This window comes from Artemia franciscana, chromosome 7 (assembly GCF_032884065.1).
Source record: "Artemia franciscana chromosome 7, ASM3288406v1, whole genome shotgun sequence".
Taxonomy (NCBI): Eukaryota; Metazoa; Arthropoda; class Branchiopoda; order Anostraca; family Artemiidae; genus Artemia; species Artemia franciscana.
The window spans coordinates 53503058-53528430 of NC_088869.1; the positions used below are offsets into that span (position 1 = coordinate 53503058).

Sequence of the window (25373 nt, forward strand, 5' to 3'; positions counted from 1 at the left end):
CAGCGTTTTATTTGTAAAAAAAAAGCTTAATGCTCACACAAACAAAAGTAAAGAAAATTTAAAAAGTAAAAACAACGATGACACGAATAAATAAACACAAAAAAACATGATAGAATACAAGAAATCAAGGATAATTATTGCAGGTGATCATTTGAATTTACTACTGTGGAACATTGCCAACCATTCTGACACACATCTAGCTTTCGAGATAAATATAAAGTAAACATATTGATAATGTAACTCTCATTTCGCTTACAATGTTTCAATTGCTCTGGCATTGGGATTGCCATGGTGGGTAAGGCCCAGAGCATTGTCACTATTTGGTATAAGCCTGGATATTGATCCTTTCTGCATCGCCAATGGTCCAACACTTGATATCCACTTGTAGAAACTAATTTTGCCTCTTCACTAAGGTACCGGTCAAATTCATTATTCCCAGCTTTCATAGGGCTGTCCAAATATTCTTCGAAATCTTCATTTGTTCTCTTTCTTCCTTTAACTGAGGTATTCTCACTTATTTTATCTTCGCAGAGGAGTCTCAATTCTTCAAATATTTCTAGGCGTTCTGTTGGATCTATAGGCATTTTCCGTAGACTCTTGAATGCCGGATGAAGTACAGTAGACATTTTATAAAACTTTCCTACAAGGAAGTGATTCTTAATGGCCGTTTTGGCGCAAAGACGCAGCTCTGTTTTTATTTCGGAGTCACCCAATCTGGGAGTAGAGTGCTGCAATAATTTGTGCTTCCAGAGAAATACACTATGTGAATTTGGATAGATTGACAGGTCAAGTTTGCTGCTCGCATCTTTGAAAATTTGGAAAAAATCAAGAATATCTTCTGCAGATTCTCTACTAAAACCAGCAAAACACTCTTCTTTGTAGCATTCTTTTAAATGCCTTCTGAGAATAGCCTCATTTTCTAGAATTGCCTGCAAAGTTTCTAAGATGTTTAGCCATTTGTTGCCGGGATTGCGGATAGCTCTGGTTAATTTCGAGTTCAAATTTAATAGTTCAACTTTGACTGCGATGTCGCGCGCAACTTCTACTTGGTCTGTGACTAACTTTCCTGATCCAGTTAATATTACATTGACAACGTTTTCAAGAGATGTTTGCACACATTCAACAATTTTTTCTGTTCGCAACTTTCGTTCAAATAATTCTGGAAGATTAGTGATAACTACGCGTCTTACGTCAGCAATCCCTTCGCTCTCTATTGCCTCATAGAAGAATTGTTTCACATTCTCTTGTATATTCCCATTATTAGCGAGGGCGACAAAACGTAAGGGAATATACGAAAGACCACTATACCTAGCCGACGAAATTGCACTGGCACACATAGTAACATAGGCTAAAGATCCGCAAAGGTCAACATGCAATGACAGAGCAAGAGAACCAGATTCTTTTATCTTCCGTAAAAGGAGTGAATGCTGCTCTGATGAAAGCACTTGAAGGACATTATCCAGCCTGTCATACCGCTGCAGAATCTCTCGCACTGCACCGACGCTATTTGTGCTGCTTAATTCAATGAAGGAATGTATCAAATCGCGGAAGCTTTTCTGCTTACTTAAAGAACCTAGAATTGAAATGTTTTTTATTTCCACACAGTAAAACGTAAGCAATTAAGTTGAACAACCAAAACGCGCAGGTGAACAGATCAAAATATTTTATACCCCCCCCCCCCCTCCAAAGAAAATGTAAGTAGTCCCTCAAAAATCAACGCCCAAAAATGCTCTAACAATAGGCATTACAGAAAGAATATGCAATTGCAGCTTAATAAAGTCTAATTAGTTGCCATAAAGAAAAAGCAAGTATGCTTTAAAAAAAAGAAAGAAAAACTAAGATTCTTATTATTATATATTCACGCTCTGTTCAGGATTGTAACAATTTTTACATAAACAAAAATGCTAGGGAATGGCCAGAACAAAGATGATTACAAGGGGGTCACAAAAACAAACACAAGCAAAAAGTAAATTCAAACAATCTTACAGGCTAACTGACAAGTATACTGAAATAACTCTGACAAGTATTTAATCAGGGAAAAATCAGACATCTTCTTCTTCAGCCCAATGATTTCGGTTTTTATTTCATATTATTTGACCGACTAGCATCGGTAAATTTTTCTGATTAGTTTTCTCTCGTGCAAACCTGATTAGTTTTCTCCCTTGCAAACGTGTTCCCTCCGTTTCTTTTCTGTCTTTTTTCCTCTCCTTTATTTCTTCTTCTTTCATTCTATGATTGGTCTTTAGTTATTATTCGTTATTTTTCATGCCACTTGTTTGATGTTGCGGTCAGTCAATAGGCAACTGAGAAGCCGTGTGATGAATAATGGGTCAATGAAAAAGTAAATTTATTATTCCCCTACAGTAAAAAAAAAAACTGAAACTTCTAGCGGGCTTTGTTCAAACTATATCGTTTTTTTATTAATGGTACTTTGAGCAGACTTATTAAAATAAAAGGTTTACACTTTCGCGTTTAGGTTGTAATTCTGCAGAGCCTGAGCATGGCAAGTATTGCATTGTATCAGATTAACGACGCTTCTTGACTATTAAGGTCTCTGCGTCGGCCCTGCAGTGCATTGCTGCAGCATGATTCGATCTATGGATCCCGTATCACCAATCTAAGGTAAAACCCACTGCTCCACCACAGGTCATTTGACAACAAATGACCATCTCAAAATTCCTATGAGATGCATTTTGGGAAAACCCAAGGATCTGGGGGGTATCCACCCTCCAATTACTCTGAATCTTAAAAAGTACACTAGCATGTCTGGTCACCAATCCAATAAATGATCTCCGAAGTTTATAAGCACACACTTACTATATACACCTTAAATACCCCCAGGGCATAACTTACAATCCTTCCCCTGAAGGTTGTGGAAAATGAGAGGGGGCCTCAAAGGCATAATTTTTGGGCCTTTCAGTTACGCTGAACACAATGGCTATTTCAAAATTGTGATTAGATGTGTTTGGGGAACTGGTGGGCGTCGGGAGGGGGTTAGATGCCCTCTGATCACTCTTGACTATTAAAAAGGGTAGTAGCCCCTTCAATTTCCAATCGAATGAGCCCTTTTAGAACGACAATTTCAGTTTCTACGACAACTCTTTCGATAGGAAGTGCCCTTGTCTAAAAAAAAAATACATTGTGCCCACATCGCCCTTTAATTATGCAGCGGTATTGCGCTGCCTACAATTTGTCATTTTGATGTGTCGTTTTGTCATTTTTACGACACCATTTAAGATTAATAAGTTATCACCTACTCTAATTAAATGTTAGCAGCGATCTAGAGATGAACGCACAAATCGGCTAAAAATCCCACAACTTTCACACAATTCGCACAGCGAAACTGTTGCCAGAATTTTTGAAGTTACTTTTTTAGTATGTAGTTGAAAACCTCTTTCATCATTTTTGTCTAGATATTTTCGTATTGCATTACAAAATCTTTCAAAGTCATTTAGCACAAAATATTACAAGCTTTCATCACTGAGTTGGTGCCCAAGTTCAATCCAGATTATTGAAAAAAATGTTAATAAGACTGTAAGAATTCTGTAAGATTTGTGCTAAAAAAAAAGAAAAACAAAGGAATGGGGATTTATAATAAATATTATTTAGTCAACCACCAATGCGTCTGATCTTTATTTAACTACTATGAGTTGTGTCATATCATCAAGTCATTGGCGCTACTATGAACATAGTGATGTAAAACAGGAAAAACTCCTCAAAATTAACTCACGCAAGCGTTTTGTCTCAGATGGAAGAAAACATTTTATAGAACGCACATTTTGAGAATGTGCTAAACGGTAATAGAGATACAGCAAAAGATATAGAGGAGAATGAAAAAGTTTGTGACTTTTTGGATGTGAGGGAAGATACATTTCGAGAAAAAATTAGTGACAGTACTAAAACGATTGGAAAATAATAAGACTCCAGGTGCTGATAATCTGTTAAATAAGTTTCTTAAATATGGCGTTTATGGATTAAAAATAATCCATAATAATAAAAATATGTTATTAAAAATTATGAATACGATTTTTAAAAACAGGAAATGCCAAATGACTTTAAGAAAACTCTAACTAAAACCCTGTGTAAGAAAGGTGATAAGAGTGAGTGTGGTAATTATAGAGACATTAGCCTGTTTTCTGTAGGTATCATATTACTTAGTATGAAATTACTTTTTAGACTTAAAGATGCTGTAGATAAAGATGTCGCTAGTTGGGGTGGGAAGATGTCATAAGGAAAGATTTAGGGGAAATGGGAACTTGCTGGGATGGTTTAATGAGGGAGCCATTGAACAGATTAAGATGGAAGAGGAGATTTGGGTAGCCATGTTGGCCTCAGGTGGTTTGGTGCTGCATTAAGTTGTTGGTAGTAGTAGATTAATACTTCATCCAAATGATAGAAGACAGAACCAAATCTCATTGAAATTTTTATAGATTGTGACAAAAAAAAAGAATTCCATATTTTATTTCCAAAATGTCATTGAAACAAATTGTTTGTCCTCTTAGCAAGATGTTTTAACAACCAAGATTTTTAACTCCACCCCTTTAAAGCCGTACTTTCAGACCAATTTTATTTTCAGCATTTGCTCTTAGTCATAGAAGAAATACCAAAAGTAAATAAATATAGTGAAATAAATATAATATGAAATATTAATTATGTAATTTATATGTAATATTTATATATAATACGATCCATATAATATGATTAGGTATAGTAAGTTATTATTAAATGAATCTTGTTATTTTACACAACAGAAGAACAGAGAGAGATTGAGAGTGAGAGAGAGAGAGAGAGAGAAAGAGAGAGAGAGGAGAGAGAGAGAGAGAGAGAGAGAGAAAGAGAGAGAAAGAGAGAGAGAGAGAGAGAGAGAGAGAGGAGAGAGAGAGAGAGATTACAAACAGAATGCAAGTGAGGACAAAAGACTTGTAAACCTGTAATCAAATTTTCTGCTGCAAAAATCACGAGTTTCTTTTCAACTTCCAATGCTTCTTCTTCAGCTGGAGTAATCGGCATGTCTTCGCCTTGGACATCTGTCGCAGACGTTCTCTGCACATCGTCATCCATAAAATTTTGCAAATCATTTGTTACTTCTTGGACTGGTTGAACTGTGTTAGTTCTAACAATAACTGGCACCGGGTTCATTTCAACGGGTTGTACCCTTTGTAATGTCATGATTTTAACATCTAAATAGTCACACTTGTCCGTCTGTGCTCTGCACTTGTGCCTTTTCAAGGTAGAAGTGCCGTACCAATGGGAATTATCGTAATAGTACACTTTTTTACATTGGACACACCCAACATAGTTTTTAACTCTCCTGCCTTCAACTAAAATGGAACCGAAACGGTCCCAAACTTCACTTCGTCGTCCACTTCTAATTGAGACATGAGCAAGATTTTGCCGAACAAGTACTTCGACCTCTGCCTTTTCTAACTTAATATCGCTTGTTTCTCCTTCTTCAAGATAAATGACAATCTGTTCGTTGTCTGATTTAAGACCACTGCTCGACGGTTCTTGGATTTGTGAATTTTTGTCACTACGTGTCAAATTGAGTGATGGTTTGCAAAAAGGATCTAAATGAATTAAGCTGGATTTGAACAACTCAAAAACTATCTGGGGAAAGAAGGGCTTTGATTATAAACCTTTCTTTGCTTAGAGAGTGCATAGAAAACAACTTATTATTTTGCATTTTACAAAGACATCATTCCATTCCAGGCCCAAGATCAATTTGATAAAATTTAGAAGCAATGTGAGAATAGCGGACAACATTCTTAGTTTAAAATTAAGATTAGATATAGTTCTGTATTGTTGAGGGACTCCATGACGTCCTCCTCCCAATGTGTTCTTAAAACTACGCTCATGATCTATCCCCGAACCATATCAATGGTCCTAAAATATTGGGAGAGGCATGGTGCCCTAAGATGCTAAAATATGATGTGAAATTGCAAGAAGATAGACCAATTCCAATATAATATCGGAACATTAAGAAGTATGTTTCTGATGGGAAACTCCATGAAACACACTCAGTATGACATTAAAACGAACAGAAATTAAAACAAACTGAGTAATTTAAATATGAGGCATCAGTCTAGCAGTACCTTAGCAAAGTTTTATGTGCCGACCATGAATTATTTTCTATGACCATTTCTTATAAAAGAGATGATCGTCGCGGAAACTTGAGACAAAACTCAATTTATTAGGAAAACATAAGTTCTTGTGTCCTTTTATGAGTCAAAGTTATTGGAAGGCAGCCAGCTCCTCCTAAGTACTCTTTTTACCCGGCCTCTAGGGCAGTGATCGTAAATGATGAACCTAGATTGTCTGATTCTTGAACTTTCAGAAATTGCTTTATGGGCTGAGAGGAACACAAATTTGGTGGGAGGGAGCATGGGCTCCGGCAGGGGGGCAGGGAGGCATGTCCCCCAATAAATTTAGGACTATCAAAGAATTATAAGGAAACCAAAGCAAAGAGAGCAGAGTGGGGAAAAACCATGGAAAAAATGTGTGTTGCCCTATTGTTGGCTTCCTGCTAATAGATTTTTACCCTTAATAAGGAAAATATAAACTCTAATTTGTGACTAAGTGAACCTTTTCAAGTTTTCCACAAACATTTTTTCTATATGATTTGGTTGGAGTAAAAAAAAAAAAAAAAAAAAAATCTTCATAGTAATAATGGTAAGTAAATAACAATCTTTGTCAATACTAAAAGTATAAGAGCCTAACCATTGATAACATTAAATCAAAGAATTAGCTTTTCGTGGTGATCCTATATTTATTAATTAGTAATTAGTGCAGATATCAGTACAGAAGAAAGTTCGTACAATTATAGAAAACACAAGGGAAACAAATTAATAAGGGGCAATTTCGGTAAAAGTATGCCGTCAACTTTTGCTTGTATAAGAGCACCCATTAGCAGATATATGAAGCCACTGTAATCAGAAATGTTTCCCCTGAACGGAATGCTGGGAATTTCTTTATTTTTTCCCCTGAGCAGATACGTTTTTTTGTGTTTTATTATCATTTTTTTTCCCAAGAGTGACTGTATTTATCTAGTTGTCACTTTAAAAAAGATTTAATTTTTTATAGTTGTGAGGCATAAAGGTGTCAAATATATCAGTTTTTGGTATTCAAAATTAAATTTAAAATATTGAATTATTATTTGATTTTCTTAACCTTAGTTTTATGTTTTACTTTGATAATGTACTATTTTTTTTATAAACACTGAGTCTAAAGGTATTAAATATTTTGGTGTTTAATAACTAAATTAAAAACTGTCGATATTGTTAAAAAATATCCGTCCAACGCTCCAGAATTGCTCAACAGTACTGAATGCAGGGAGTTTACATCTTAATTTTGTGAGTAGGCTATTGTTTTGTGTTTTTTTTTGTAATTACTTACTTCTTTCATTTTACTTTTAATTGACATACTTTTTCAATTGCCTTTAGAAAAATGTTTGTCACTAAGCTTCCTTAAACAAGAAAAAACAAGTTTTTTTCAACAGAAAATAAAGAGCAACATTAAAACCTATAGCGATCTGAAATTATTACGTATATAAGGAAGGTTGCCCCTCCTCAACACTCGCTCTTCACGCTACAGTTTTTGGGCACGTTAAAAAAGTAACTTATTGCTCTAATTAAACAACCCTTGTGTTTCAGGAGTAGTTTTTAAGAATTGGGACAAAATTTAAACTTTAGCGTAAAGAGTGAGGTGTTGAGGAGGGGGCAACACCTCTTAGATATGTAATAATTTCTGTTCGTTTTAAGTTCTAATGTTGCTCCTTACTTTTAGTTGAAAAAAACTTGTTTTTTTTTATATTTAATTTCTGAGTGTTCTCAGAAATGAGTGTTCTTTAGTTTCTGTGGGGAGGGGCAAAATGCCCTAAAGCATTTTGAAAAAAAAATAAAGGCATTTCATATAGGAATTCTGAAAAATTCACTCAAGTGTAATATTTCCCCTGAAAAGTTCACCTCCTGGATACTTCCCTCTCCATGAAAAGTTCACTTCGTGCAAAGTCAACCCAGAAAAAAATTGGTCCTTCTCTCACCACCCGAAAAATGTATGTGTATTTCCCGATAAATAATTCTATACGTAAACGATTGGCAAATTTTATGACTTAATTTTTTTTTACTTAAATTTTATGCTTTCCCCAGGGGCTGTAGGGGGCCATTTTATCTCCAAAGACATACTTATTGCGCCTTTCAACTATGATGAACAAAATAGATATTTCAAAATTTTGATCAGATGATTTTGGGGAAAAGGTGGCATGGGAGGGGCCTATTTGCCCTCCAATTCTTTTGGTCCCCTAAAAATGGCATTAGAACTTTTTAATTCCTTTAGAATAAGCCTCTCACAACACTCTAGGCCTACTGAGTCGATACATTCCCCCATGAAAAAAAAACAAATAAACAAATAAACACACATCCGTGATCTTTTTTCTGGCAACAATTACAAGATTCCACATTTTTGCAGATACGAACTTGAAACCTCTACAGTAGGGTTCTTTGATACGCTGAATCTGACGGCGTGATTTTCATTAAAATCCCATGACTTCTAGGGGGTCGTTTCTCTTTTCTTTTTGAAAATTAGACAAATTTTATTAGGCTCGTAGCTTTTGATAGGTAAGACTAAATTTAATGTAACTTATATTTTCGGAATAAGCATAATAAGTTCATTCTTTTGATATATCTATTGGTATCAAAATTACGTTTCTTAGAGTTTCGGTTAGCCTACTATTGAGCCGGGTTGCTCCTTACTTACAGTTCGTTGCCACGAACTGTTTGATTACCCATAAAAATCCAAACAAATATCATTGAAATATTGATCGTTTGTTCTGCGTAACCAAAATTATTGTAGTCATAAAACTTAACAGTTTCATAAAATTTAATTGCACAAATAGAAAAGGTTTTTTAACTAAAGTAAGGAGCAAGTTTAAAACTTAAAACAAATTGAAATTTCTCTGAATATAAGGGGAACTGCCCACTTCCAACACCTTGCTCATTAAACACAAGCTTTTTAGTGCTTTGAAAATTTTGTTTTCCCATTGCAAATTTTCTTTAAGAATTTGGATAAAATCCAAACTTCACAGTAAAGATTAAGGAGCCAAGGAGGAGACAGCCCCCTTCATATAAAGAATAATCGGTTCAAATAGGTTTTAAATCTGTTCCTTGATTTAAGTTGAAAAGCTCTTTTTGTTTGTAGTTTCTTATACCCTGGCCTAACCAAGGCCTGAACCATACCCAGGCCTAACCAAGGTATAATTTGAGGTACTGGTCCGAAAAGTAGCCTAATTTCATTACAAATAATGCGAATCAACTTAGTTGAATCCATTACTGCCCCCATGTAGCTTTGCTTTTCTTACAACTGGTAAGCCTAAAATATGGTTATTGATACCTTAAAATCACTTAGCTTCTCAGAATTTTAAATTGATTGCAAGTTCGTCCTCTTTGGGGCCAAGTCGTGGTTTGATGCCCTAAAATGGCAGAAAACTAGACTTTCCCCTGGCCTAATCTGTACGGTCACTTAAAAAAGAGCATTAAATTTACGTTTCAATGAGCTCCCTCCCAATTATCTTGAACCTTCTGTTTGATGCAATCCCTCCTGGGAAAAAAACAAAACAAATTAACATGCATCGACGATGTTTCTTCTGAAAAAAAAGCGAAATTCCACATTTTGATTATAGGAGCTTGAAACCTCTAAGGTAGGTTTCTCTGATATGATGCATCTAATAAAGGGATTTTCAGTAAGATCGCTTGCTTTTTTTGGGATGTTTCCCTTTTTTTGAAAAATCAGGTATTTTTTTTTCAGAATTTTGGTTTAGGGTGGATAACAATAAACTGAAAGAATTTTATGTATTTAGAATCAGCATAAAAAGCCAATACTGCCGATATTGCAATTGTCATGGGGATTCCATTTTTAGTTTTGGTGAATATTGGCCCAAGTCACTTTTTACTTTCAATTTTTTATCACAAAATATTTGGTACGATTTTCTTGTGACGAATTTTTTCTAAATCTGTTCATTTTTTTAGTTGAATAGGACAACAAAAAGAAAGAAGGTAAATTTGACAGCTGGATAGTAAGTTAAATTTTGTTTTTCTTCAGCTATTCTATTTTTTTAAATATCTGAATATATAAAGGATTCAAGTTCGAGGGGGAGAATTGTCCTGTCACGAAACAGGTAAATTTTAGATGGCCGTTATAAAATCAAAACGTGGTATGCACACGGGATGATTTTTGAGCATCTCTACTCCTTCTATAAACTATTCCAAGGCGTCGGAAATTACATAAAGACAAGTCTACATGTTTTATTGTCTACGGAAACAATAAATCTTTCTGTAATTTTGGTTTGAGTTTGATTTTCTTTTAATGTTAAATGCATAATAATTAAATATACTACTGATTAGATAAATTGATCCCTTTACCAGAAATTCTTGTCGTTAAAATCTACTGTATTTTGTTTCATTTTGCGTGCAATTTATTACTTTTTTTTTAGTTTCGTCCTAAAAGAATTTAAAAATAAAATTATTCCTACGGAAAAGGTTCTAAAATATATCTCCTGTCACCCAGCCAGCACTGCTATTTTAGTGTCCCCCCCATGGGAAATTTTCTGCCGGCGCCCTTAGGTGGGAGGGTACTAGAAGCACAGAAATGGGGCAGTTTTTTGTCCTCGATCAACCCAGAACCTCCATCTATAGGTTCTTTCTGTTTAAATTTCATCTATTCGTCAAAAGCAGTATCTGCTTCTTTATGTTTTATGGGACTAGCCAATTAATTTTAATTTCTGTTCATTTTGGGTTTCATAGTAGTCCAGGGTAGGGTAAAGGTTGATTGGAGCAATTGGGTCCAATTGGACCCCGTATTTGAAAGGGCCCTGCGTTAGTATCAAAATGAAGAAACAACAATTTTGAAGCTTACAGCAAACTGTTTTTGACGACAAGGCACAAGTTGTGAATTATTCAAATAATTAAGAATCTATTTATTTTAAGTTTGCATTGCTGAATGAGATTAATTAATTTGTTTTTTATTATACAATATATACTTCATGATGTATAAAACTGATACCCTAAACAAATTCTTGTCAAATTTATTGAATTTAATCGGAACCAATCTATAGGCTATTAGAGGGGTTTTACATTACGTACGTAAACTACTATGTAGGTGCACTTCAATTATATATTTTATATATAGAGAGAGGGCCCCGCACCTATTCGATCCGGGCCTGCATAGTACTTTCAGTTCGTCATAATTTTGAATTGTTAGGTTGATTTATTTCTGTAAATTAAAGGTTTTAACATGGTCGTTTGCCTTTCTTTCATGATTTGTTTTTCTAATTCTGCTTTGTTATTAATAATAAAAGCAAAGATTAAGACTTAACCGATAATATTTACAAATTATCTTGTGACTGAGGGGTTACTTGCATTATTTTGTGTACTAATTTCTCATCAACAGTTGGTTCATAATGTATAGCAACACAAACTTGAAAATAAAACAAAAACAAAAAAATCAACATAGAATACAGTCTAGCCTTGCGATACTCATGCATTAGGGAAGGGGGAACTGCTCAAACGTAATTATTACGACAGCCAATATTATATTTGGAAAGGGTCTTAAAGGTGGACTCAAATGAATATTGCACAAAGGTTGTAATCATAGCTAGTTTGGAAGGGGATCTTGACATAAGGTTCTCCTGACTTCCACTGTTTATTTTTTTTTTTTTTGGCAAGGCCATTAGTTTCATAGGCTACTTATAATTTGCGATTCGTGATTTTGATTACCACATATCAGTATCATGCCATCGCCTTTTCGTTTCCAGACATTAAGCATGCGCTCGTCACGACATGCATGTTTCTTTTTTAATTAATTTGGGTAAGTCCCTCCCCCCTTTTGAAATGAATTCCAGCATAATACCCGCGTAACACTATTGGTTAATCCAGCTAAGACAAATTAATGATTATTTTCTTTAACGGCTTGAAACTCGCAAAAACTTTAAAGAAGGCTCAAACCTGTTTGCATAACAAACAAAGATTCATTATGATCACTATACGAAGGGCCGCTTTGTGTCATGTAGTCATTATTATCAGCGTGACCTCTTTGGTCCACATATGAGGTGTGTTGTATATTTTCTTGTATGATCCTTCCTGCTGCATTTATTAGTAATGTTTCTGATGAATCCATTCCATCACTTTTTAGACTCCTAAGAGAGATTGTCGTCAACTGATTATCCGGATCTCTCGACATTTTAATCAAAAACGATTATTTTATCCCGCAGAATATTTAAATCCTGAATCACAGGCGGTTTATAACTCGATAAGCTTGATACAACTGCGGTTTGGCTCCTAGCAACTAGCGGGGCGGGCGTAGAAAAGCGGTCTCCGGGCTAGGGGATAGAAACTCTCCCTTCAGTTTCTTCAATAGGAAGAAGCCTATTAATTTACAGCCTGGGATCGAAGCTAAAGAATTAAAGTAAGTAATAAAACTTTTCTGCTATATACAGATAGAGTAAAGAACCTGTCAAAAATATATATATTAAGCTTACAACTAGTAAAAGCTAACAGGGAACTAATAGATTAATTGTAGTCCAATACTGAAAGTGTGAGCTTTGAAAACATTTAAACTACGAAAACTAATTTTATAATTTGATATTTTTCTTAATTAAAAATTAATTTCCTAAGCATTACTAACTCTTCATTGTTTTTTTTTTCTTTTACAATCTTCTTAACACCAATAGCTTGTTAAGGATTTCATTTTCTTCTTGCTTCTAGCGTTATTTCAACGTTGTAAAGACGTGAGAAATTAAAATTCCTAGGTTAGAAATGAAAGATTGTTTTTCCTAATAGGTTATTTATTTTTCAACCATAGTTACTGTAATCTTGATTTATCCAGCTTCTGGGTTGAATAAACCCTATGCTAGCCTAGTTATGTTTAGGCTTGGTCTTGAGCGATAGCCTACTTGAAAACAATGGTTCCTCTTAAGGTTAAATTCCAGTTTAGCTCTTTGTTTTTCTATCTTGAAAAGGGGTTAGGTTAGGAAAATAAAACTTTCAGGGATGGGTCTACAGATTAAATTAACTCATTGGAAGGTATTTTGAAATAGGCTACCCTACCCACCTCTACACCTTCTACCTCTGGAGGGCAGTGACCTTCAAAAATATCTGTGTTATGAAAGCAAAACATTGTGAAGTAGAGTAGAGATAGGAACTTAAAAACAGCTTCCAAGGAGATAGTCTAGGCTCTGATTTCATTCCTGGAAGCTTTGTTTATCTATCCTAGTTTGGCAGATTTCCAAGATCTCTAAAGCCTTTGAAGCAAGGTTTTGCCAAAATCTTTACATTTCTAAAGGCCCATGCTGAAAAATCATTCTGATATGCCTGTCATGTTTTGCTTTTATAATGGCCATGTAGAATATACCTATGTCATAACAGAATAATTCCAGTAAAATTATAGCAGTTCATATAACTGGCTCACCAATAAAGTGAATATACCACTTGATGCCTTTTTTATGCTCTTTATCAATATTATGAACTGTCATAATTTTTTGAAAATTTATCATTTTGAAGAGCTCAAAAAGTGCTTAAATCTGAATTTACAGTAGAAGCAATTATTATATCTGTAAAGAACATAAAAAAAGGTATTGAGTAGCATATTCACTTTACAGGAAAGCCAGTTATATGAACTGCTATAATTTTACCATTAATTCCTCCTCTCAAGCAAAAATCTCCTGTATCATCAGTCATGTAAAAAAAAGTACAGAATAGCAAAAAAACTTAATTTAAATTTACAATCCAGCTGTCAAGTTGACCCTCTTTCTTTCAATGGGCCTATTCCAATTCAATTGAATAAAATGAACACATTCCAATAAATTTGTTTACCACTAAACACTCTTATCAAATAATTTGTGGTAACAAACTATAAGTATTTATTATAGTAATATAAGGCCAATTTTCACCAAACCTAAAAATGGAATTTTAATGACAATTGCCATATCAACAGAATTGGCTTTTTGTGCTGATTCAATGTGCATAAAATTCATTCAGTGTACTGTTACCCACCAAAAGCTATGAATCTGAGAAAATTTACCTGATTTTAAAGAAAAAAGGGGAAATGGTCACAAAGAAATAAGCAATCTTTGTAAAAATTGCTTAACCCTACTGTAGTGACTTCAAGCTCCTATCTACAAAACATACAATTGAGCAGATTTTTTTTTCTAGAAGAAAGATTATGGATGTATGTTTATGTGTTTTTGATGTTTTCCCAGGGTGATTATATCAAACCAAAGGTCCTAGAAATTTTGAAGAGAGCTTTTTTGAATGTGAAATAAAAGTCTATTTTTAAGTGACCATAAAGATTTTGCCACAGAAAAGAATTGTTTTCTGCCATTTTGTGGCACCAAACAACTCTGTCCCAAAGAGGATCAATTCAAAATTCTGAGAGGTTGATTCATTTTATTTTTTATAAAATTATGTTTGGTGATATATAGTTGCATATCAGCTATTATGAAGAATGGTGACTCATTTTGTAGGTAGGGATAGGGACAAATGCCTGAAAGAGCACATTTTAATGGTCAAACTGCTAATGCTCCACAAGCCTTCAGATAAATGTAGGAAGAGATGAGGGCAATAGGAATTAATTAAAATATTTCTCTATGTAGCATAGAATATTATATTCCCATGCCTACCAGCAAAGAGGTGGAAAAGGCAAGGCAGGCCATTATGAGCCCCACCAGGAAATTTATTTGGGAGGCAGCAAATGTTATTACGAACTTTGTTTCATTAATTTTAAATGGTAATATTTCTGTTTGTATTAAATATATCAGTATATTTTAAAATATGTATATAATGTACTTGCTGATCAGATAATGCTAATGTAAAGGTTGTGATGGCTTCAGCCACATAGAAGATCAAAAGTCATACATAATTTCTGTTCATCTGAACAATAATAACCCTCTTTGTCCACCCAAAATTCAGCAGTAGAGATATTCAATTCAATTTATTTATAACCTATCTTTTACAAAAAAGGAATAAAAGCCTTACAATGGAGCAATAAAAAAAACATAAATAAATACACAAATCAACACCAAGAGACAATCAAATAAATATTGGAGACCAAGGATGAGATACTATTGACATAGAAGAACAAAAACCATGTAGCCTTTTATCAATAATGCATATGGCCAAAACTAGGTGGAATTTATTCATTAAGTAACTTTCTAATCAAAGGGGGGTAACTGAGTAGGAATTTAGCATAATGAAAAAAATATTCTATGAACCAATAGTTTCTAAGGTTCACTAAAAAACCTGCCAAACTAGACAAAGAGAAAGGAGATGAGGTACAACTTGGCCATTATAAATTTTTGCAACATTTGATTTATCTATGTGTTTAATATTAGATACAATTGAAGCATAGGCAATTCTCAGCTTTTTCTTCAAATTTTCAAGGGATAATTTAACAGTTTCTTTCATATTTTTTTCAATAGGAATTCCAAGGTAAACTAATTTTTGAGAAAGGGGGACTCAAGCTTTAGCTAAAGACAAAAAAGTAGGGCCATTTGTCTCTTTAAAATTGAAAACCACAACAGAAGTTTTTTCTAAATTGAAAAAAAGCCTGACATCTTTATATTCATTATAAAGCTGATGAAACACGCTTTCACATCCACTAAAAGTATGGCTTAAATTCAAAACGTCATCTGCAAGTGTCATTAATGACAAATTAGATCCATAGTAAATGCAACTAAAATCAACAGACTTCCAGGCATGTAAAACAGAGTTATTAAATAAAGACGGCGAGGTAAGGCCACCTTGACAGACTCCTTTCAAAATATCAAAAAGGGAAGATCCCCCCTTTAACTTTACCTTAAGGTGATGGTACATATACAGAAGGCATTTTACTAAAAAAAAATTTACCCCTCTTTTATATGCTTCAAGTAAAACTTGTGAAAAAATACAAGAGTCAAAAGCTTGAGCAACATCTAAAGCACATAGGATAATATAAGATCTACTTCTTTCTACATCAGCAAGAACATTCATTAAAGCAAAAAGGGCATGCTCCTGGCTAATACTTTTTTTGGTAACCAAACTGGTGGGGTGGGATATAACATTTAGAAACAATTTCATCCAAAACAATCAACCCAAATAATTTAGAAATAGTACAAGAAACTGTTATTGGTTGGAACAAATTACATGCAGTAAAATCCTTTTTGCCTTTTTTTGGGATAGGGGTTATTTGACCAACTGTAAATTGATATGAAACAAAAATACTACTCATTGTAAATTCTTAAAGTATATTCAAGCTTTTGTTCAAAATTTAAATTGCAATCCAACATTTTAGTTCTTAAGCAGAAAACTGAAAAAGTATGGAGGTACTAGTTAATTTATAATTATTGATATATACATTTTTGACATCAATAAATTAGGGTTTTCAGGGGCTGGTTGGTACCCCACGTTTAATTTTGGTTAGACCTGGGCATGATTTGGAAAGCAATCAGCAAATAAATCAAAGAAAAACCAAGTTTTTTTCAACTGAGAGCAAGGAACACTTTTAAAACCTATTTGAACAAAAATTATTCCTTATATTAGGGAGGCTGTCTCCTCCTTAACCCCTTGCTTCTTTCTCTGAAGTTGATGATTTATTAGACCACTTTGCCTTTCTATTTACAGAATTTAACAAATGAAAATATTGTGAAAATAGGTATAATATTTTAAACAAAGCAGTGGACAAAAAAAAACTTTAAATAATAAAGAAATCTGGATATTTTGACTTCACATCTAGAAGCCTCTACCAACAGAAAAAAAGAAACAATTAAGCTAATTTAAACAAAACATAACAAGAAAAGGAAAACAAAAACAATAAGTTTGAAGCAAAATTAACATGTGAAAATTTTTTAGATGAAGCTAAAAGGAGACTGTTTTTAGGCTGACAGTGCCATTTTTCAGAAGAAGAAGATAACCATCTTAATAACTTCAAATATCACCATGCAAATAGCACAAATATGCATAACAGAATGATAAATTAGATTGTCTCTGGTACAGTTTGAGATATCTTAATAACTCAATAATATGGTGAAATTGGAATGTTTTAAGATGTTTTATACTCCAACAGTACCAGAGATAACCTAATTTATCAATCTGTTGTGGATATTTGTGCTGTTTGCATGGTGATATTGGAAATTATCAAATGTGGGTTCTGTTTATTGTTTTTGATTTCTTATTCTTTATATGATTTGCTTATTTTAGCTTAATTATTTTTTCCATTGAAAAGCCTTCTGGATGTGAAGTAAAAATTATTGGATTTCTTTGCTATTTAAAGTTTGGTTCTTTTTCTGTATGCTACTTTGTTCAAAATATTGTACCCTATTTCACTATATTTTCAGTTGTTAAATTCTTACTCTGAAGTTCAAATTGTTGTCCAAATTCTTTAAGAACATTTTGTGAAACACTAGGGCCATTGAATCAGAACAAGAATGTTTTAACACTAGTTTATTCAACAAAAAGTTGAGCAGGGGGCAGTCCCCCTTATATACAGAATAATTTCTATTTGTTTTAAGTTTTAAAGTTGCTCCTTACTTTAAGTTAAAAGATTTTTTTAATTGTTTAAATACATTTAATGAAATGGTATCATTTTGTGAACTCAATACTTTTGCTAATACAGAAAAAAAAACAGTCAATATTTCTATACTCTTGTGACTTGTTTTTTGATTTGTAGCAAAGTTTAGAGACGCACATTTTTTTAAACATAATGAAATAAGTATGACTTAAAGTAAAAGTATATAGAAGTGAAAAAAGTAAATTTATTACAAAAAAAATACACTAAACAATAGCATATTTATGAAAAATAAGACAGGAACTCTTAGCATTCAGCTTTATAGATCAATTCTGAAATGTTAGATAAACATTATTCAGCAATACCGATATTTTTGAACTTGTTTATCAAACACAAATATTCTTAATGCCTTTAGAATCTTTAATTATAAAAAGTAAAACATTTTAAAGTAGTTTGTTCAAAGTAAAGCATTGAAACTAAGAGTAAGAAAATCATATAAGAATTTCTAATCATGGGCATTATTGAGAAAGGCTGTAAATGTTGAATGGCACTGAGTAATATTGATATTTTTAATTTGTTTTTGATTACTAAAAACCAATATATTTGACAGCTTTGTGCCTCAACTAGAACAAAATCTAAGCTGTTCAAAGTGAACAACTAGGGTAAAGATACCAATGATTCAACAGTTTTTTTTTTGTAAAAAACAAAACAAGAAAAACAACAATTTTTCTTCTCCAGAAGGCTTAATTTAAAGACTTTTAGTTTGAAAAGGGTCTCAGTATGTAGAAAAAATATCTACAAATCTAACTGTTTGATTAGAAGTTTGTAGTTTTATCAGAAAAGGGCGCAAAACCCCGATTTTCTTAAATTGGAGCGTTTTCACGTACATATTTGACAGAACAAAAAAGTTACCAGTTTTCAATGTAAGTCAGAACCCAGTTCAACACATGTTGAAATACTTGAGGAATACTTGTGGGTAGATCCTGGTGGATTTGACATGTCTATTGTTTTTTCTTTATTTCTTTGTTTCTCACCAACTTTCTTAAAATGTGTAAATGTATAAAATACTATTCAGATAGTGGAAGCAAAAAACTGAAAAAATTGCCCCAAGTATAAGGACGAAATTGAATAATCATATGCAGTGTAATCGTGTGACCTAGGTCTCTATAATACAATATGTGATATAGGTCTCTTTATATGTTCAGTGAAGTTTTGACAGTCACCTTTATTTTGGCGAGGCCTGTTGCTAACTGTCAAAAATTTTGACAAGGTTACTACAAGATATTCTAAAAAAAAAAAAAAATGTATACAGAACACTTTGCAGCACCTGCTGAGGAAGCCCCAAAGGGTTTGTTGGCAGCAAGTAGCAGTCTTTTCTACTCTACATAGTACTACATACATATACATAAAAACATATTATTCTTTTGCAAGGAAAAATCTCTTAACTGCTGCCTTGAAGGATGCCAGATGACTCGAATTTCTTATTTCAATTGGAATAATATTCCACACAGAGGTGGCAAAATCTCTAGTTACAAAAGAAGCTCTAACCGTTTTTCTAAATGGGTATACCAGATTTGATGCCCCTTGTGTATCATGGCTATAGAGAAAAAAATGGGGCTATTAATGGAGAAAAAAAATTTGAAAGAAGAGGAAAGAATATTATTGATAAATTTATATGTGAAAGTACTAACTTGGTAATCTCTTGTTTTTAAATATAAAAAGTTGATTCTTAGTGTAAAGTTCATTAATATTATGAGTAAACAAAGTTTTAGGTGACAAAAGTTCAATGACTTTATTTTGGATTTTTTTTTTTTTTTTTTTTTTTTTTTTTTTTTTTTTTTTTTTTTTTTTTTTTTTTATAACAGGACACAAAATTACTAGCCCATACAGAGCAACCATAACAAATTTATGGGGTAAAAAAAAAATAATAGAAAAACAAAGCAATCAAAGAATTTTCTGGGATACTAGCATCAAAAGATATGATCTCATAATAGAAGCCAATATCTACATTTGAATTCAGCTGGAGGAACATTTTTAGTCAGTCTGGTAATCCCCTACACCTGACAAGAATTTTCAACACTTGGAGCATAGTTTTGTCAATATAATATTAGCTGCCATTTTAACGTAATTTTATCAAGAAAAAGCCAATATGGCTACTTTTGTGTAGGTTAGTTCTGCATCAGAAGCATATACCTTACAGTTGGCATATGTTTAGTTTAAATCTTCGAAGTTTACAGGCAGATTTGATGAACATATTTAGGATCATCCATCAAATTGAATATTATTAAAGTGTTGAGATATGAAATTATGTTAAGCTTTGAATTGAGTAATTGCATCAATTCAAAAAAAATATAAGGGGAGGAGGGTGAGGCAGGAATTGTTTTTTATTTTTTTGTGGGGATAGAAAAATGCAAAAAACACTAAGCAAAATATCTGTTAGTTATTAGTTGTCTTGTTAGCCAATTTTGCTGCCTGAATATAGCACAAAGCTAAAATGTGACATAGGTATGAAATATAAATAACATGGGGTTTTTCAATATATAGGGGGCATCCCTCCCCCAATTGAACCACTGTCTTTGAGTCTGTCTGGAAAAAAAAATGTCTATCCTTCTTTGCTTTAATTTTTTCTTGCAATTTACCAGTATATGAATTTATACTTGCATGATGCTTCCACTATTAATGCTAACAACTCACTGCAGCACCAAACCGCCTGAGGCCAACTCAGCTGTGCTTGCTCCTCCTCCATCCCAATCTATTTAAAGCCTCCCTTTCTACCCCCTCCCAAGAAGTTCACATTTATCTTAAATCTTTTCTTACAACATCCTCCCACCCCGTTTTAGGATGACCTGCTTTTCCTTTGGCCCTAGACGGTTGGCAGGCAAGGACTATCTATGACAATCTATCATCCTTCATCTACAAAACGTCCCCTAGCCATCTCAACCTTTCAGTTATTATAGCGCTAGAAAGCAGGACTGACCCACGTTTTTTGTACAGCTTATTGTTTGAGATATGGTCAATCACTCTGGTGCCCAAAAAAATCCATAGACAATTTCTCTTGAAAATATCTAGCAAATCCTCCTTTGTCTTTTGGAGTGCTCACTCTTCAGGACCACACTTGACCACTGGTAGTGTTGTAGCTTTCAATATTCTAATCTTGGCTTGCAGACCTATCTTCCTATTCATCCCTACTTTTTTCAACTGTGAAAAATACACACTGGATCTTGGTTTTGGTCATTATACTTTTAACATCTTCACTGTACCCACCACCTTTACTAATAATGCTACCAAGGTAAGTGAAGCTGTCGACTTGATCAATCTTCTCATTGTCCAACATCACCTCTTCATCTTTACTTATTCCTAGTTTTAGTGATTTAGTGTATTTTTCAGAACTATTCATGCACTCCTGAACTCTCAAAACCTCTGATAGAACCTTTGCTAAAGCTGATCTGTTAGCTGAATCTAACACTTGATCATAATTTATATAACTGAGGACTAAAGGGATTTCATGACCCAGGCACTTTTCAATTGTGAATCAAAGAGTGAAAATTTGGTCAGTGCGTAAACCACAAACCACACATTCCTAAAACCACACTGTTATTCTCTTAGAACTTTATCTACAGCCTCTCTAATTCAAAAAATTAACATCATACTAAGTAATATGCTTCCTATAGAAACCAAGCTAATGTTTCTGCAAATGCCACACTTACTCTTGTCATCTTTCTTATAAAGGGGTTTAATTAGGGTTTTCCTAAAATCACTGGGTACTCCTCCTTGTTCAAAAATCATATTCATAATTTTCAGTAATTAATTTCTTATTTCTTGACCCCCATATCTAAAAAAAATTATTCACCATACTGTCAGCATCCGAGGCCTTATTATTTCTAATATTTTTAGTACTATCACTAATTCTTCCTCGCAAAATTAATCTTCTTTTACATCCAAAGTGCCACAAACAGTCAGGTTGAAGCTTCTCTTAATACCAGCGTCTAATAATTTTTCTGCAGCTTTTTTCCATTCCAGTCTCAAAGGGCTTTAAAGCATTTTGCTTTGAAAGATCGGTGAAAATATATCAGTTTGCCCACATAATTTTTAAGGCTGATTAAAAATTTGTCAAAAGCAGGTAAAAACATTAAATTAACAACTCATTACTTTGAGTAAATTTTAATTGAGGCTTGCTAATTATTCAATGCTTCTGATTTTTTAATTTCTACTTTTGCATGTTTTATATGTATAGGTCCTTAATGCAAAAATATTCAAACTTGGTAAATTCATGCAACAGTTTTAATCCAGGGACACTGCTGGAGAAGATTGGTATGGGTCTTATTTAAAGTTTCAAGAAACAATTGACGGGGTTAATAGAGATTTTTAAAGAGATAGTGGTACAACTTCAGCCATAGCATATCCTTAAGCCCTCCTGGAGTAGTTTGATTTATGAAATAGTCTGAACAGTCATAAAGCCAAGCATTCGGGGGCTGCGACATGCTTATTTGTTGTTGTTTTTTAGTAGTAAGAATATTTAAATGTCTTTGAACTACACTGGGAGTTAGGCTTTCAGCTGAGATAAGATTTATTTGTTATTGATTGTCTATTTTTCTTTCATAATCATAACTGCCAAGTGAATGGACATCATGTGTAGGTCTGTTTTTTAATATTTAATTTTAGAAAATGTGTTTTTTTTTCTGACACTTTCTATGAGGTTTTTCATATAAAATCTTCTAGTTTCAAGTAAAGTTGTAGTTAACATTTCCTTGTATAAACAGTAAAAACACACCTCATTTTTTGTCACGAAATTTATAAAAATGCATCAGTTTTTGTTGCCATGTGAAAAGGTGAGTTAAATTTAAATTAAATCTTTCTATTAAGAAAAACTAAGGCTATTAGAGCTTCTAATACCCTAATTTGAATTTAGGGTTTCTATTTCCATGACGTAACGTTTTATTTGGTAAAACTACATCACAAAGGATGGCCAATAACTTTTTTTTTTATTATTATTATTACCTTGATAAAGCTCTGCTTTAGTGAAGTAGTTGCCAGTTATGAGGCCAGAAAGCTACCAAACCAAATGAAATGATTTATATGCGAGAGCCAGATGCCTGATCAAGTAGAGAGAAGCAACAGCATAGCTGGCTTTTTTCGGCTAGTTCTGTTATATTCGTGTATATATTAATACTATTTTCTTTGTTTTTTCTTGTACTATTTGTTTGGATATTTGCTTTTTGAAGGTAAACTGCCAACTTGAAGTGAATCAGTTCTGAAAGGTCCAAAAATGGCTGCAGCAAATCAAGATGAGCTAATTATGAAACAGGAGAGTGAGATTAGCAAAGAGGTAAGCATTTCTCTTGTCAAGAAAAAACAGCCATCATTTAGCAATTTAGGAACAATTAAAAAAGGGTATCCTCACAACTGTCAAATTTTCTGGTAAAAATGCTTAAACCTGATTTTTCTTCTTTTTTTTGTCTTTGTTTTTGGGCCCAAGCCTATCTGAGGGGATGAGTTTCTTTATATAAATCTTCAAGGAAGTGTTTTTCCTAAATAGCATGCGCACCAACAAGGCGGAGACAGGGAGGACTTTCCCTGAGAATTGTCCAAAAGAACCATTCCTTAGAAAAACTTAAAATAATGGCATGCAAATACACCTGTTGGAATTTACCCCTTTCTCTCCCAATTCTAATGGTCAAACTTGTGTACACCTCTGATGTCAATAATTAGTAGTTTTAGTACATTTTTTGGCAATTCAGTGAATAATGAGAGAGAAATCTGCTGAGGAATTGCTGATGAAAGAGCTTAATTTCACCTAGGAATATCCTCGCAAACAAGCTTTTCGATCGTTGCGAAACCAACTACTACTACTAACAATTCACAGCAGCACCTAGTCGCCTGAGGCCAGCATAGCTACACGTACTCCTCCCCCATCTTAATCTATTCAAAGCCTCCGTCTTTACATCCTCTCAGGACGTTTTCATTTCCTTTAGACCTTTCTTTATGACATCCTCCCACCCTAGACGAGGACGACCTGCTTTCCGTTCAGCCCTAGACAGTTGGCCGAAAAGGACAATCTTCGGCAATCTGTCATCCGCAGAACGTGCCCTAGCCATCTCAACCTTTCTTTCATTATAGCCCTAGAAAACAGAGTATCAGCATTATCTAAGTCCATGAGAGTTTTTCCTCCCCATTCGATTCCATGGTCTCCTATTGCCTTTCCTGTGTTCCTTAAGACTAAGTCCATATAAAGGGGGATAGAACACAACCCTGCTTACCTCCTGATTTAATACAAAACCAGTTTCTAACCTCATTTCCTACCTTAACTGCAGCAGTGTTGCAACACTAATCCCTTTAATGTATTTGTCTGGTATACCCTGTCAGGATAAGACTTTTGCTAAAGCTCTTCTATCAACAGAATCGAACGCTTGCTCATAACCTATAAAACTGAGAACCAAAGGTGTTTGACAACTAAGGCATATCTCAGTTATTTACCTAAGAGTGAAACTTTCGTTGACACATCTTCTACCTTATCTATTACCGCACTGTTCTTCTCTTAAAACTTTGTCTATAGCATCTCTCAGTCTAAAAAGTATCATATTACTAAATAATTTGCTACCTACAGAGACCAGACAAATGACTCTATAATTACGACACTCACTTTTATCCCCTTTCTTATAAAGTGGTTTAATTAGGGTTTTCCTAAAATCGTTAGGTACTTCCCCTTTTATAAAAATTATTTTCATAATCTTCAGTAACTTATTACTGACCTCAGAGCCACTATATTTAAGAAACTCATTTTCTACACTATCAGCAACTGGAGCCTTATTATTCTTTAATCCTTTTAATACTGTCGCTAATTCTTCCTTCACATCCAAGGTATCACAAACTTTTTTCATTTTCCTCTATATCTTTTTCTGCAACTTTATCTCGGTTCAGTACATTCTCAAAATGTTCCACCCATCTCTTTAACTCTTTCCTTATCACTAATCGTGGCCCTGTTCGTATCTTTAACTGGGACAAGTCCGGATTGGCTACTCCCTCTCAATATATTAACATGCCAGTACAATATTTTACTATTATGCCGTCGAAACCAACTAGGAATAAAAATACAAACACTAGCAGAGTATTTTCATTATTATATTTTCCTGTTATCTAGTTGACATGCCACAGCAAGAGATTTCATATGTTTTAGTCAAGGAGCTTAGGCCTGTTGCAATACTTGTCATTTATGACCAAGATTGTCCCACTCCAGTTATTTTTTTGGAGGAAACCTAGGGAGTAAAAGCTTTTTTGAAAAAATCAGACAGTACATGGGGGAGTGTGATTAAATTGATGTAGCTGTTCAAGGTTGGAACTGAGAGAAAGAAATTTTACATGTAAAAAATCTGGTGACTCAAAACTTCTTATTATTTTTAATAAATATATATTTTTATATCCTTGGTAGGAACCTGAAATAAATGTCAGAAAGAAACCTCAAGCCTTCTTCCTCTTCTTCTTGTTCTTGCAGCAGAACCAAGCGTTCTTCCCCCTCACAGAGCATCTGAAGTTCAGATATTACTTGGGAATTTGTTTAACCGTAAGGTTCCCTGGCTTGCGGTGGCTGAGCTCGCAGAGTTACATCACTAACTCCCACACCAATCCGAAGGACTGGTTACACCAGGACTCTGATCCCTGTCCCGAAGGACATAGGATTGCAAGTCCAGCGTGTCATGACTCTCCTAGGGTGGCTCCTTCGAGCTATATTTAGTAGAGAAAATTTATTAAGCCCGATTTCGACCGACATGAAGAATTACGGAGGTTTACTGTATGTGCTTTACCCGTGTACAGTTTTTTCTTGATGGGGGGGGGATTTAAACCACCTACGG

The 25373-nt window shown here is 33.9% G+C and overlaps 2 protein-coding genes across 4 annotated transcripts in view; one reads left to right on the forward strand and one right to left on the reverse strand.

The window, feature by feature from the left end:
- Positions 1-16: 16 nt before the first annotated feature.
- Positions 17-12371, reverse strand: LOC136029458 (uncharacterized). 2 transcript variants are annotated; one of them, XM_065707868.1, is made up of 3 exons: positions 11994-12371; positions 4929-5567; positions 17-1573 (listed from the first exon to the last, which is right to left on the reverse strand). In XM_065707868.1, the coding sequence occupies exons 1-3, from the start codon at positions 12226-12228 to the stop codon at positions 135-137; spliced, it is 2313 nt and encodes a 770-aa protein (XP_065563940.1). In that variant the 5' UTR covers positions 12229-12371; the 3' UTR covers positions 17-134. The 2 variants fall into 2 exon arrangements, with proteins under 2 accessions (XP_065563940.1, XP_065563941.1); XM_065707869.1 differs by having other exon boundaries at positions 4929-5607; positions 11994-12126.
- The window catches only part of LOC136029459 (ubiquitin thioesterase OTUB1-like), a 38815-nt gene continuing 25760 nt past the window's right edge, over positions 12319-25373 (forward strand). Inside the window, exons 1-2 of one of the 2 annotated variants that reach the window (XM_065707871.1) lie at positions 12319-12453; positions 22749-22852. In XM_065707871.1, coding sequence (XP_065563943.1) covers positions 22793-22852 — 60 coding nt within the window. In that variant the 5' untranslated portion in view covers positions 12319-12453; positions 22749-22792. Of the gene's footprint in view, positions 12454-12706; positions 12797-22748; positions 22853-25373 lie in introns of those variants that run through there. The other variant, XM_065707870.1, reaches the window with a different exon arrangement.

What these genes read in the sequence shown, in the direction of transcription:
- LOC136029458 (XM_065707868.1), bottom strand. Translation starts at nt 12,228, where the DNA reads ATGTCGAGAGATCCGGATAATCAGTTGACGACAATCTCTCTTAGGAGT. An exon ending in TTTGTTTGTTATGCAAACAG is followed by an intron (nt 5,568 to 11,993) that starts GTTTGAGCCTTC and finishes TAATTCATTTAG; the next exon opens with ATCCTTTTTGCAAACCATCA. An exon ending in AGCAGAAAATTTGATTACAG is followed by an intron (nt 1,574 to 4,928) that starts GTTTACAAGTCT and finishes TTTCAATTCTAG; the next exon opens with GTTCTTTAAGTAAGCAGAAA.